General features: G+C 36.2%; 2 protein-coding genes across 2 annotated transcripts; both read left to right on the top strand.

Moving 5' to 3' along the window:
• The first annotated feature begins 1,040 nt into the window (after nucleotides 1-1,040).
• On the top strand, nucleotides 1,041-5,178 carry si:dkey-126g1.9 (uncharacterized protein C1orf115). Its single transcript, XM_051097424.1, has 2 exons — nucleotides 1,041-1,358; nucleotides 4,160-5,178. The coding sequence occupies exons 1-2, from the start codon at nucleotides 1,104-1,106 to the stop codon at nucleotides 4,295-4,297; spliced, it is 393 nt and encodes a 130-aa protein (XP_050953381.1). The 5' UTR covers nucleotides 1,041-1,103; the 3' UTR covers nucleotides 4,298-5,178.
• Nucleotides 5,179-6,369: 1,191 nt separating this feature from the next.
• nemp1 (nuclear envelope integral membrane protein 1) lies at nucleotides 6,370-13,207 on the top strand. The gene is made up of 9 exons (XM_051095752.1): nucleotides 6,370-6,554; nucleotides 6,895-7,016; nucleotides 7,102-7,321; nucleotides 7,406-7,478; nucleotides 8,307-8,400; nucleotides 8,529-8,643; nucleotides 9,735-9,960; nucleotides 10,522-10,689; nucleotides 12,533-13,207. The coding sequence occupies exons 1-9, from the start codon at nucleotides 6,449-6,451 to the stop codon at nucleotides 12,744-12,746; spliced, it is 1,338 nt and encodes a 445-aa protein (XP_050951709.1). The 5' UTR covers nucleotides 6,370-6,448; the 3' UTR covers nucleotides 12,747-13,207.
• The last annotated feature ends 338 nt before the right edge of the window (nucleotides 13,208-13,545 follow it).

Here is a 13,545-nt window from a genome sequence, read left to right as displayed (position 1 = left end):
AAAAAGGCTATAACAGATTAAGATAATTTTTAAACAGTACACATTCAACAAATATGGTACTTTCGTGTCCTCTGACCTTTAAATAAATGCTGTTACTACTAATAACTAATTTAATCTTTGTTTTTTGAATTGCTTAAATTTGATGCAAATTTAAAATCAGGGTTTTAAACCCTGGTGTTTTAGACCAAAATAATATAATAGCTCATATAAAATTTAAATTTACAACTTTCTGAAGTTGATAGTCAACTATTTCTAAATCATTTCTTTCATTGACCACTTGTTTAAATAATTTCAGGCACTATTTTGCAGGAAGTGCCAGTATGCTCTATTCTAAATCAATTGATTGATTTAATCAATGATTTCCACTCCACACAATGTTAGCTTTAACAGTGTAGCAAGCCTATGAATTAATTCAATAGCAGTGTTGGGGAAAGTTACTTTTAAAAAGTAATGGATTACAATATTGCCTTTCTCCATAAAAAAAAGTACTGCGTTATATAGTTACTTTTTATGGAAAGTAATGCATTATGTTACCTTTTCGTTACTTTTCCTTACCTGGGCTGCTTGCTTATTTATTTAACAGAAAACCTAAAAGTTATATTTTTGGCGACTGTAAATGCCCTTTTCACATCAAGAGTGAAATTAATAAACCTCACGATGAGGTACCTGTGGTTTGCACCTCACTCCCAATTTCTCTCAACACAGGGAAAAGTGAATAAATAAGCAAACAAAGTAACTTGTGTTACTTATTTAAAAATAAGTAAATTTAAAAGTAATGCGTTACTTTATTAGTTAAAAAAGTAATCTGATTACGTAACTCGCGTTACTTGTAATGCCTTACCACCAATACTGTCCAATAGTGAATTTAATAGAATGGAAATTAAATTAGATTTGCATATACTTCACTGACTTTGGACTGCCAACAAGGGTTTGCACTCCAGTCTTTCAGACACCCACCTGGTGTGAACCTGATGATGTAGGACTCCAATCAGAGCTGGAGTCCAGCCAAACCCAAACACCGTGGAGCTGCTCCAAGAGGATGTGCGTAGGCAGTCCTAAGAGCTTGGCTAGAGTGCACGGACAACACGCTCCTGGTGAAGACCATGAAGCCGAAGTCTCTCTGTGTCCCGCGGCTTGGCCTCTTTGAGGACGTTAGCGGCAGATACAGGCGGCAGATCGATACCGGGGCACCGGAGCATAATCTCGATCAACCGGTGGAGAAAAGGCCCAGAGATCTGCACCTCACTTTACTGCCGGAGAGATCACCATACGAGCCTTTAGTGGAAGACGACAGCTATCACAAACTAAAGGAGGAAAAGAAAGCAAAAAAGAAGGAAAAGTATAAAAAATACAGAAAGGTGAGATGAATATACTTTGTAGAGTAAATATTTTCATTAACTGTTTTTTCCTTAGTATTTATTCACTGGTGCTTTTGGGATACAGACAATCCGAAGCAGGCCTTCTTGTACTTTACTAATATTTATTATTGGCAAGTATAGTTTGCATTCCAACAGTGACAAGTAACTGCTCCAGTGGTATTGGTAAATTTGTCATTTTTGTGGTTTGTAATTCTTGTGGCTGAGATATCAACTGTTTACTTCTGACTAATTTTATTACCACAACTTTGAGAGTACTTTGACAACAATTCTTCAAATTTGTCAAAATGGTGTTTTTTTTCTGATTTAAAATGTCACAAACCTTACCACTGGGTTTCAGAAAAGTCCTGGTTTTAAGTGAAATATGGCATTATTAAACAGAAACTGTCATGTGATATTTAGTCATGAAAAGATGCTTTCAAAAACAAAATGTTTTTGCAATAACCAGAGAATTGCGATTATGAAATCATGCACAGTTTCCATTTCAGTTGATGAATATAATAACCATATAAATCGTTCTTTTCTGAACAAGCACATGGCTTCTTTTAGTGAATTTGCTGAGCCTGTGTTATAGGTCAAAGATCAACAGGTAAACCTGTCTGGCGTCTTAGAGTGTTTCCTTATCAGACTTAGCCGATTAAAACTGATGAGACTGTGAGTAAATGGAATATCTTTAGTAAATGCACCGTCTCACTGTAATCCACTTACTATCTGTAGCAGCACTGTTTTTCTCCCCCGACCATTTACAAGTAGCTTGTTAAAGTTTGGTGCTTTCTCAACAATTTAAAGTGAAATAAAGGGCTCAGCAATGAGAATTTTCTTTTGCTTTATTTTGAGACTGTACTGATATTTTCACACAACCATACATAGAAACAACCATAAATAGAACAGATTTTACTTTTTTAATATAAAATTATGAGACACAAAACATTTTAAACTGTTACAGAACAACAAATGTTTGCAAAAACGTTTGCATTGTCCATATGGAGACGTTTTCTAGTGAAAATACAACATGGTCTACGTAACCATTTATTTGTGTTATTTTGGGAGGGAGAGGGTCATTCAGAGCACATGGTGTTCCATTGTCACGCAGCATAAACTTCCTGCCGCAGGATAAAGCAGTGCATCCTGTTTCTGACCTGTTGTCACACAGAGAGACAGTCACTAACGTAAAGCCACTAAACTACATGCTGTTTACAGTTCAAAATGATAAAGCTTAGTGTTTAATCCAGCTAAATTGTCTACTTGGAAATCCTTTAGGTATTTAAACCACTCAAAGTCTTAATTCTATAATATTGTCACTGGCACAGGCTAAACCTCCTGGATCTGTGAATGAAGCCGTGTCGCCTCAGCCCCAAAAATAGTTGTAGCACAGGTATATTTGTATGGGTGAAAATTGATTAGGATATTAATTAAAGATAATGTTTTATTAAGATATTTTGTAAATTTCTTACCGTAATTATATTAAAACTTAATTTTTGATTAGTAATATGCATTGCTAAGAGCTTCATTCAGACAACTTTAAAAGCCATTTTCTCAGTATTTAGATTTTTTTGCACCCTCAGATTACAGGTTTTCAAAAAGTTGTATCTTGGTCAAATGTTGTCCTGTCCTAACAAACCACCCATCAATGGAAAGCTTATTTTTCAACTGTCAGATGATTTTTAAATCTCAAAAAAATTGACCCTTATGACCGGTTTTGTGGTCCAGGGTCACAAATGATTTTGATAAACTGCTCGATTTAACCAAAGGCCAAAGCATTGTGAAAAAACAAATCTAACAGTCAAATCATTTTTTAATAATTACACTTTTTAAATGTTTTATCTAAAAACAAAACATACAATTGCAAACAATAGAGAATAAATCAATGAAATGAACAAAGTCCTTATGGTAATATCTAACCTAAAACATGCAATACTTTTTATATTAATTCCATTTCATTTGATTATGTAATTTATTATTAATCTAATATTCAGATATCATGTAAAAATGCATTCCTGTAGTACAAAATAAACAAAGCTACTAATGAACTCTGAGAAGGGCTATTTAAAATAGTAGTTCACCCAAAAATGAAAGTTTGCTAAAATTAAAAATTTTGGCCTGTAGGCCGTCCAAGCTGTACAAGAGTTTGTTTCTTCTTTGGAACAGATTTGGAGAAATTTAGCATTACATCACTTGGATCCAATGGATCCTTTGCAGTGAATGGGTGCCGTCAGAATGAGAGTCCAAAAAACTGATAAAAACATCACAATAATCCACAAGTGATCCAGTCTATCAAAAAACAGCTGTGTGTTTGTAAGAAACAAATCCATCATTAAATGTTTTACCTTCAAACTGGCTTCTGGCTAAAATATGAGTTCTCAATCCATAATATTACTTTCTCCGGTTATTTTCTGAATCAGGAGAGAAATATACACAAATTAAAGATCATTTGTGAAAACAGTCCAAAACTCTTATAAACAAATATGTTTGTGGATTTTGGTGTGAGAGAACAACAAGGAATTTTTCAGTGGAGCAAGTGGCAGTTTTAGGCCAGAAGTGATGGTTTAAAGATTTAAAGCACCCATTTATTGCAAATGATTCATTGGTGAGGAAGTGATATAATGCTAAATTTCTCCTAATCTGTTCCAAGGAAGAAAGAAACACGTCTACATCTTGGATGGCCTGAGGATGAGTACATTTTCAGCAAATATCAGCAAATCCATTAAGATAATATGTTGGTTGGCTAAGCTATTTATTTGCTATGTGTGTTTGAATATTTCAACATTCTGTTTGTCTTCCAGAACGTAGGAAAGGCTCTTCGCTACAGTTGGAAATGTCTGTTGTTGGGTCTGCAGAACTTCACTGTGGGATATTCCACTCCTTATTCAGCTGCTGCCTCAGGTGTCCCAGATTTCCATCCAGGAGGAGCCTGGGGTTGAGACAGTCTGTGACCAACATTTGTACTTCACTCTCACCCTAAAACTTTATGGACCATTTAAAAAGCACATCCAGATGCTTTTTAAAAACGGACAGTACATCTGCCCTGGGCAGCTTGACCTGTCATGCTGTGAACTGTTAAACTGTTGTAAGAATCTGCCTTTCAGATTTGTTTTTAAAGTGGTGTTTCTACCTTGCATTTGACATTTACAGCTGTAAGAAAGACATGTATCTCTTTTACTCTCAGTTCTATCTGTATATAATTTGCTTTGACTGAAAGAGAACTTTTATGAATTTCTGTACTGAAGTAATGAAATATTCTTGTATCATAGAACTAGTAGGTTACTGTCATTAGTGTTGATTCTGTAATTTTATACATAGGCTGGATTTTTTTTCTGTCAGTTGCAAGTTAAATGGTGACCTGAATTCATGCTGTGTAGATGTAATGTTGACAAAGGTGAAACTGATTTAACTGGAAGTGATAGGTATGCTCATGCTCTGTAAAGGGAATTAAATTCCCGCTGTAATGATTGTTTTATTTGATTTAGAGAATGTGCTTGACATGAAGAAGCTGGATGTTCTTAGAAAGGGTAAGAGTAAGAGTAAGAGTAAGTGTCTTCAAAAGGTAATTAGGGCAAGAGCTTTAAAGACAAAGGATAGGATTATGAGAAAGCACAACAGGAAAAGACAGTCTGGCACAGGGTGGAGAAACATGACTTGTTTAAGAGGATTAGTAAAGCCGAGTATCTGTCATGCTTGTAACACCTGTTTAAAATGAACTACAATAAATGTGACACAACAACAAAACCTTAAACAAATAAATTCTGAGTGGGACTGTTTTTGTAAATTTATTTATTAAATTAAGACATTTTGTTTGCACAAAAAAACATAATTATGAAGAACTATCCAATGTACATTGATTTATACAGTCCCTTATGAAAATTAACCATGGTGTAGTAACCATGTTTTTTTTTTTTGGCATATTGACTATCATTTGTATAACCACAGTTTTACTAGAAATACCATGGTTAACTTATGGTCAGTGTAGCAAAACCATGGTTAATTTGTGGTTACCATAGTTTAACAACAGTAACCATGTTTTTTTTGTTGTTGTTGTTTGTTTTATCTGTAGTAAACCATGGTTAATTTTCACTACCAGTCAAACGTTTTTGAACAGTAAGATTTTTAATGTCTCTTCAAGAAGTCTCTTCTGCTCACCAACCCTGCATTACATTGATCCAAAATACAGCAAAAGCAGTAATATTGGGAAATATTTTTACTATTTAAAATAACTGCTTCTATTTAAATAAATTTTAAAATGTAATTTATTCCTGTGATCAAAGCTACATTTTCAGCATCTTTACTCCAGTCTTCAGTGTCACATAATTCTTCAGAAATCATTTTGATATGCTGATTTGCCGTTCAAGAAACATTTTATTTATTTATTTATTTGGGAAATAAATTATAGAAGGATCCAGATGGATTTTTAAATTGATGATCATATGTGATGCTAAAGACATTTATAATGTTACAAAAGATTTCTATTTCAGATAAATACTGTTCTTTTAAACTTTCTATTTATCAAAGAAACCTGAAAAAATTCTACTCAGCTGTCTTCAACATAACAATAATAATAATAATAATAATAATAATAATAAATGTTTTTTAAGCAGCAAATCAGAAAATTAGAATGATTTCTGAAGAATCATGTGACTGGAGTAATGATGCTACAAATTCAGCTTTGAAATCACAGGAATAAATTACATTTTATATATATTTAAATAGAACACTGTTATTTTAAATAGTAAAAATATTTCAGAATTTTATTGTTTTTTTGCTGTAACTTGGATCAAATAAATGCAGGCTTGGTGAGCAGAAGAAACGTCTTTAAAAAAAACTTTTGACTGGTAGTGTATTCCTGTAAAAATATCACATCAAAAACATATTAACATATATCCCAGTTTGTATGGAAACAATGGTTTAAAAATGAGAGCAAATCCAGTGTTTTATAAGATCCTTTTTGACTTCACTGTTGATAAAAACAAGCGTGTGGCAGACGCGCTCATCCCTCCAGTGCAGCAGGTGACGCTGTTCAGCACTCAAGTCTCGTTGGTAACGTGACTCCGACCATCGAAGAAACGCGAGAAGACATCATGGCGGGATTAATGAAATCCGAAAGTGGCTTTGGAATCGAAACTGTCAGATTGAAAGTTGTCTTCTCGGCTTTGTTGTTTTTATTTCATTTATCTCAAACCTCAGGTAAGCAATAGTTATTTCTTAATATATTATGTTTATATATATATTGCTTTTAGAACAATTAAGAAAGCTAAGTGTTGTTAGCGTACTAAGTGTGTAACGTTAGTTGATGTAACGTTAATTGTTTAAAGCTGTAAAAACTGATCTTTTGAAAATAACGATATGTAATAAAATCAGTATTTTATATCTCAGCCTGTTGTTTTGTAGTAGGGTCATCGCATCACAGATGATTGTTGATACATATTCACGTTAATTATTTACACGTAAAGTATTTTCTATAATGGCTTATTTTAAATATATACGATTAACAAAAAGCATAACTGTCATTTTCATCTTCCTGTAGGTGCCACTCGTCCCATTATAGAAGTAAAAGATGGACAAGAAATCAAAGTACAAGCTGCACAACATTTTTGCTATAATAACTCCATTGTACCTGGATGGAGAGAAACATGGACTAGATTACAGGTAGAGGACTTTAATTGAGACTCTTGTCTATGTCATAAGTTTCCATCTTATGATGTTGACAGCCCCTTCTCTTATTGACTGATAGGTGAAAGTGTGGAGCACAACGAAGCTGAAGGTGACGGTGGTTAATGATGAGCAGGACCTGCAGGAGCTTGAGCATTTCAGCATCTGGAAACTCGTGCAGTACTTTGTTCGTGAACAGACCAATGAGACCACTGTCAGCGTCAGCCTCTTTAACAACAAGACCTGTTTCAGAGTGGACCCTTCAGATTCCCAGACACTCTATACAGTACAACCTAGTCGACGTGAGTCGAAAATGTACTTAAAAGAAAAAAATTAAATGGACTGTGATATTGATTTGGAGATTGACATTGTTTTTTCTCCTATAGATTTTGACATCTACCTGTTTTTGGTTTTTCTGGCTGGACTGTTGCTGTTCTTTTTTGCAGACATTCTAAGCAGGTGATTGACGTTTATGTACAGTTGAGGTCAAAAGTTTACATTCACCTTGCAGAATCTGCAAAATGTTAATTATTTTACCAAAATAAGAGTGATCATACAAAATGCATGTTATTTTTTTAATTAGTACTGACCCGAATAACATATTTCACTTAAAGGCTTTTACATGTAGTCCTTCAGGTCCTGCAAATTTTGGATTTTTTTCAGCATATTTGTGTATTTTAATCTTTTCTAACAATGACTATGATTTTGAAATCCATCTTTTCACACTGAGGACAACTGAGGGCCTCATATGCAACTATTACAGGAGTTTCAAACGTTCACTGATGCTCCAGAAGGAAAAACAATGCATTAAGAGCTGGGGAGTGAAAACTTTTTGATTTAAAGATCAGGGTAAATTTAACTTATTTTGTCTTCTGGAAAACATGTAAATATCTTCTGTAGCTTCTGAAGGGCAGTACTAAATGGGGAAAAAAATATGATATTTAGGCAAATAAGAAAAATGTACACATCTTCATTCTGTTCAAAAGTTTACACCCCTGGCTCTTAATGCGTCAGTGAGTGTTTGAACCTCACTGAATGGAGTCCCTCAGTTGTCCTCCGTGTCAAAAGATGGATCTCAAAATCATAGTCATTGTTGGTAAGGGTTCAAGTACACAAAAATGCTGAAAAACCAAAGAATTTGTGGGACCTGAAGGATTTTTCTGAAGAACAGTGGGCAGTTGAACTGTTCAGGACAAACAATGGACTCATAAACAACTATCACTAAACACAAAAACACAGTTAGACCTAGTGTGTGTAACTCTTACACCTGCTTGATTTGTCTTGTAGAAGTCAAGTTTTCTACTACTCTGCTGGCATGAGCACTGGAATGATTGCCTCCCTTATCATCCTCATCTTCGTCATCGGCCGTTTTTTACCCAAGGTAGATCCCTCACATTCTTTAATGTGTTTTCAACATCTTTCTCTCTACAATTGAACACCTCAGGATGTTAATTATGAGACCTTATTATATGGTTTTAATTTCAACATGTTTGTTTTCTTGACTTGTAGAAAAGCCCATTCTATATGCTGCTGATGGGCGGATGGTCTTTTTCTCTCTACGTCATCCAGCTGGTGTTTAGGAATCTGCAAATCATTCTTAAAGATCACTGGCATCTGGCTATTGGTAAGTGCACAATCAAAACATTGTGGTGTAATTCAGCCCTGGGTCAGGTAGTAAGGTTTTAAAGTGAAGCCCGGGTATTAAAACTTGCATGGCTTAATATAACGTAAATTATGTATCTTATTGAAATATGTAGTGGAAAACCCATGAAAATTTATGTTGTTTAAAAAACCCACATTGTTTTATACATATTTTGGACTGTGGGGGGCGCCATTATGATGTGAAATGTTTCCACTCAGTGAGCTGCTGGCCCTACCCATTGCTATTTTTACAGCAACACAACTCGGAAAATAAAACACTGATATGATGACCGCAACTATTGAAAGAGCTTACAGGATATAAGTGGACTTAAACCAAATGCTATACCATCGATTTTCGCCACAAGAAGTCTAAACGCCACAGATATCGAGTGAAATCCATGCGTTTCTTGTCTCTGCTGTTTGTAAACTCTTTCAGTAGCTGTGGTCTATTAAAAGCCTCAAAGGAATCAATGCTAAAGTGGAGAAAACAAAGATGTGGGTCTTTAGGAAGTTTTATTTGTCCACAGGCATCTTCCCATTTTTTTATCTCCTCTTATCACTAGGAAAAGCAGTGAAGACTTAAAGCACTTCTCTTGTTGCCCTTCGACTGAAAGTTGCACCCAAAAGCAGCACAGTGTGGCATCGTATCAGTATTTTATTTTGAGAGTTGTAGCGGTAAAAATAGTGACAGGCAGTGCTAGTCGCTCACCGAAGGCAACCATTTGACATCATTAAAATAATGGTGCCCCACATAGTCCAAAGTATGTATAAAATGATGGCCAACATAAAATTTGTAGTATGACATTTCTGAGTGAAACGTATTTAGTGTGAAATAATGTATGTGGATAAGACTTTTATATGCTGGATTTGATTGTTTTGTAAAAAGTGTGCTAAGGTTTATGTTATTCTTTTTTTATTTATTTATTTTATGGTATTAATTTTTTCAGTTTATTTTATTAGAATGCAATGAACCATTTTTTTTTAAAATAAAAATATTAATACTTGATTAATATTATGCTAGTCTTTTAAGTACTATATTAGTTGATGACTGTTCTTTGCTTAATATATTTTTAGGTTATACCATTGTGGTCGGGTTTGTCAGTTTTGCAGTGTGCTACCGCTATGGACCCCTAGTGGATCAGCGAAGTATCAACATCCTATCCTGGACGCTGCAGATATTCGGCCTTCTACTGGTGTACGCTGGAATTCAGGTCCAACAAGTGGCTCTGGCCATCATGGTAGCTGCATTCTGCTCCAAAAACCTGGAGTACCCTTTTATCAAGGCGTACATGCTTTATCAGTGAGTATATAACTTTAAAGGAGTAGTTGACGTCCAGAACAAAAAATTACAGGTAATGTACTCACCCCCTTGTCATCCAAGATATTCATGTTTGTCTGTCTTCAGTCGTAAAGACATTGTTTTTTGAGGTAGAAATTTCAGGATTTTTCTTCATATAGTGGACTTCTATGGTGCCCCGAGTTTGAACTTCCAAAATGCAGTTCAGATGTATATAAATTGTATTTTTTTTAAATGGAAAAAATAACTGATTGTTTTGCTAGATCATTTACAACCGCATTTGGGATCGTTTGAAGCCGCATTTAAAACTCCTTTTTTCAAAATTCAAACTCGGGGCACCATAAAAGTCCATTATATGGAGAAAAATTTTGAAATGTTTTCCTCAAAAAACATAATTTCTTTACGACTGACGAAAGAAAAACATGAACATCTTGGATGACAAGGGGGTAAGTACATTATCTGCAAATTTTTGTTCTGGAAGTGAACTTCTCCTTTAATAAATGTTGTTCAAATACATGTTGAGCAATGTAGTCACTGTCTTCTTGCTGAATGAACGCTCTATAGGAAGCTGAAGCCAAAGAAACTCGAGCCACGCCGTCTGCTGACAGAAGAGCAGTATCAGAGAGAGTCAGAAGTGGAGACTCAGAAAGCTCTAGAGGAGCTAAGGAAATACTGCAGCAGTCCTGAATTCAACACCTGGAAGACCGTTTCCAGGCTCCAGTCTCCTAAAAGGTGTGAGAGGATATTTTACACTAACCAAAATTATAAACGCAACACTTTTGTTTTTGCCCCTATTTTTCATGAGCTGAACTCAAAGATCTGAGAATTTTTCTATGTACACAAAAGGCCTGTTTCTCTCAAATCTTGTTCACAAATCTGTCTAAATCTGTGTTAGTGAGCACTTCTCCTTTGCCGAGATAATCCATCGACCTCACAGGTGTGGCATATCAAGATGCTGATTACACACAGGTGTGCTTTAGGCTGGCCACAATAAAAGGCCATTCTAAAATGTGCAGTTTTATCACACAGCACAATGCCACAGATGTCGCAAGTTTTGAGTGAGCGTGCAATTGGCATGCTGACTGCAGGAATGTCCACCAGAGCTGTTGCCCGTGAATTGAATGTTCATTTCTCTACCATAAGCCGTCTCCAAAGATGTTTCACAGAATTTGGCAGTACATCTAACCTGTAACCACACCAGCCCAGGACCTCCACATCCAGCATCTTTACCTCCAAGTTCATCTGAGACCAGCCACCTGGACAGCTGCTGCAACAATCGGTTTGGATAACCAAAGAATTTCTGCACAAACTGTCAGAAACCGTCTCAGGGAATCTCATCTGCATGCTTGTTGTCCTCATCGGGGTCTCGACCCGACTGCAGTTCGTTGTCGTAACTGACTCCAGTGGGCAAATACTCCCATTCGATGGCGTCTGGCACTTTGAAGAGGTGTTCTCTTCACGGATGAATCCTGGGTTTTCACTGTACAGGGCAGATGCCAGACAGCATGTGTGGTGTTGTGTGGGTGAGCGGTTTGCTAATGTCAATGTTGTGGATCGAGTGGCCCATGATGGGGATGGGGTTATAGTATGGGCAGGCGTATGTTATGGACAACGAACACAGGTGCATTTTATTGATGGCATTTTGAATGCACAGAGATACCGTGATGAGATCCTGAGGCCCATTGTTGTGCCATTCATCCACGACAATTACCTCATGTTGCAGCATGATAATGCACGGCCCCATGTTGCAAGGATCTGTACACAATTCCTGGAAGCTGAAAACATCCCAGTTCTTGCATGGCCAGCATACTCACCGGAAATGTCACCCATTGAGCATGTGTGGGATGCTCTGGATCGGCGTATACGACAGCGTGTTCCAGTTCCTGCCAATATCCAGCAACTTTGCACAGCTCTTGAAGAGGAGTGAACCAACATTCCACAGGCCACAATCACCAACCTGATCAACTCAATGCGAAGGAGATGTGTTGCACTGCGTGAGGCAAATGGTGGTCACACCAGATTCTGACTGGTTTTCGGACCCCCCCTTAGTACAGTAAAAGTGCACATTTTAGAGTGGCCTGTGCAATAATCATGCTGTCTAATCAGCATCTTGATATGCCACACCTGTGAGGTGGATGGATTATCTCAGCAAAGGAGAAGTGCTCACTAACACAGATTTAAACAGATTTGTGAATAATATTTGAGAGAAACAGGCCTTTTGTGTACATAGAAAAAGTCTTAGATCTTTGAGTGTTGCGTTTATAATTTTGGTCAGTGTAAAAACAAATATATAGTGTTATAAAGTGAGGAGAATGTCTTCAGAGAAATCTGCACAATTATGCAACTTAGGTTGCTCATTTAAAGCTCACTGTATCAAATTTAATGCAAATAATCTACATGCATTCTGCAATCTGATTTATAGTTCATAATTTAGCAATTAAAAGACAGTTTAGTATAATTCTGTTTTCAGAATATTGAAGAAACATGCTCAATAAGAGCAAAAATATATACAAAAGAATGTAAAGATTTGAATTTGATTTTGTGGTCTTATAACAGTACTCTGTCTTGCACTCAGGTTTGCAGACTTCATTGAGGGTTCTCCACATCTGCTGTCCAATGAGGTGTCGGTTCACACACAGGAGTACGGGCTGGGAGGATCGTTCTTTGAGGATGAGTTGTTCTCCACTGATGAGGAAAATCAGGAGGAGGAAGACGAGGGCTGGGAGACGGACGATGGTGTGAAGCCAAATGTGACATCTCCACGACTCAACAACTCACGGGTGAAATGACCGATGAACAGTGTTGGAAAGTATTTAATTTTTTCAGCAGATCTGAGATCTGTTCAAGCGTAGCATTTACTGTTCTTCTGTAGGTGCCTTTTGGAGGTTTTCATTCGTGAATTCAGTCTCTCATGATGGACTATTAACAGTGAAAGTACCCTGTTGTTTTCATGGCTCATGAGAAAGGCCAAGAGTTGTTTTGATTTATTTTTCTTATCAGTTTTTATTTGTCTTTTATTAATTTGTCTTTGAGTTTGAGTTAGACTTCCTGTGTGAGTAGGGAACTGTGAATGTTGTGCTGTTACATGGACTGTATTTTATGTTTTGTTTTTAAGTTTATACTACTAAATCAGTGGATCAGAAGAGGCACATACATTATACAGCTTTCTGTGGCCATTGACTAAGCTGTAAGTCCGTTTATGGTAAAAGGATTATTTTTTATGAATGAGCAATAAAAGCAGAGTAATACATTCAGTGTGTCTTTATCTACTGACATTAGTTTTTAAGCCAATAAATATGATCCCTCATCAAATTCAGAAATTAAAGGGGAGGTCAAATGCTATTTCATGCATTCTGACATATTTACACTGTTAAAGAGTTGGATTCTCATGCTAAACATGGGTAAAGTTTAAAAAAACAAGTTGGATGTATGAGTATTTCTGTGCCAAATACACCTCTTCAGGGATTGTATCCACCTTTTTCTTTCCCTAAGAGTGGGCATGGTCATTAGTAAATTTTATGTCTGGCTTGTGGTCTCATCCGCGTCCAGCTATTTTTAGCTGTACAAAACAGCTTGTTTTGCTGCTTG

The sequence above is a fragment of the Labeo rohita genome, chromosome 23 (genome assembly GCF_022985175.1).
Source record: "Labeo rohita strain BAU-BD-2019 chromosome 23, IGBB_LRoh.1.0, whole genome shotgun sequence".
Lineage (NCBI taxonomy): Eukaryota > Metazoa > Chordata > Actinopteri > Cypriniformes > Cyprinidae > Labeo > Labeo rohita.
Note: the sequence above shows the minus strand (reverse complement) of the source record. Positions and strands in the feature narration are given on the sequence as shown.

What these genes read in the sequence shown, in the direction of transcription:
- si:dkey-126g1.9 (XM_051097424.1), top strand. Translation starts at nt 1,104, where the DNA reads ATGAAGCCGAAGTCTCTCTGTGTCCCGCGGCTTGGCCTCTTTGAGGAC. An exon ending in AGTATAAAAAATACAGAAAG is followed by an intron (nt 1,359 to 4,159) that starts GTGAGATGAATA and finishes TTTGTCTTCCAG; the next exon opens with AACGTAGGAAAGGCTCTTCG.
- nemp1 (XM_051095752.1), top strand. Translation starts at nt 6,449, where the DNA reads ATGGCGGGATTAATGAAATCCGAAAGTGGCTTTGGAATCGAAACTGTC. An exon ending in AAACATGGACTAGATTACAG is followed by an intron (nt 7,017 to 7,101) that starts GTAGAGGACTTT and finishes ATTGACTGATAG; the next exon opens with GTGAAAGTGTGGAGCACAAC. An exon ending in TCGGCCGTTTTTTACCCAAG is followed by an intron (nt 8,401 to 8,528) that starts GTAGATCCCTCA and finishes CTTGACTTGTAG; the next exon opens with AAAAGCCCATTCTATATGCT.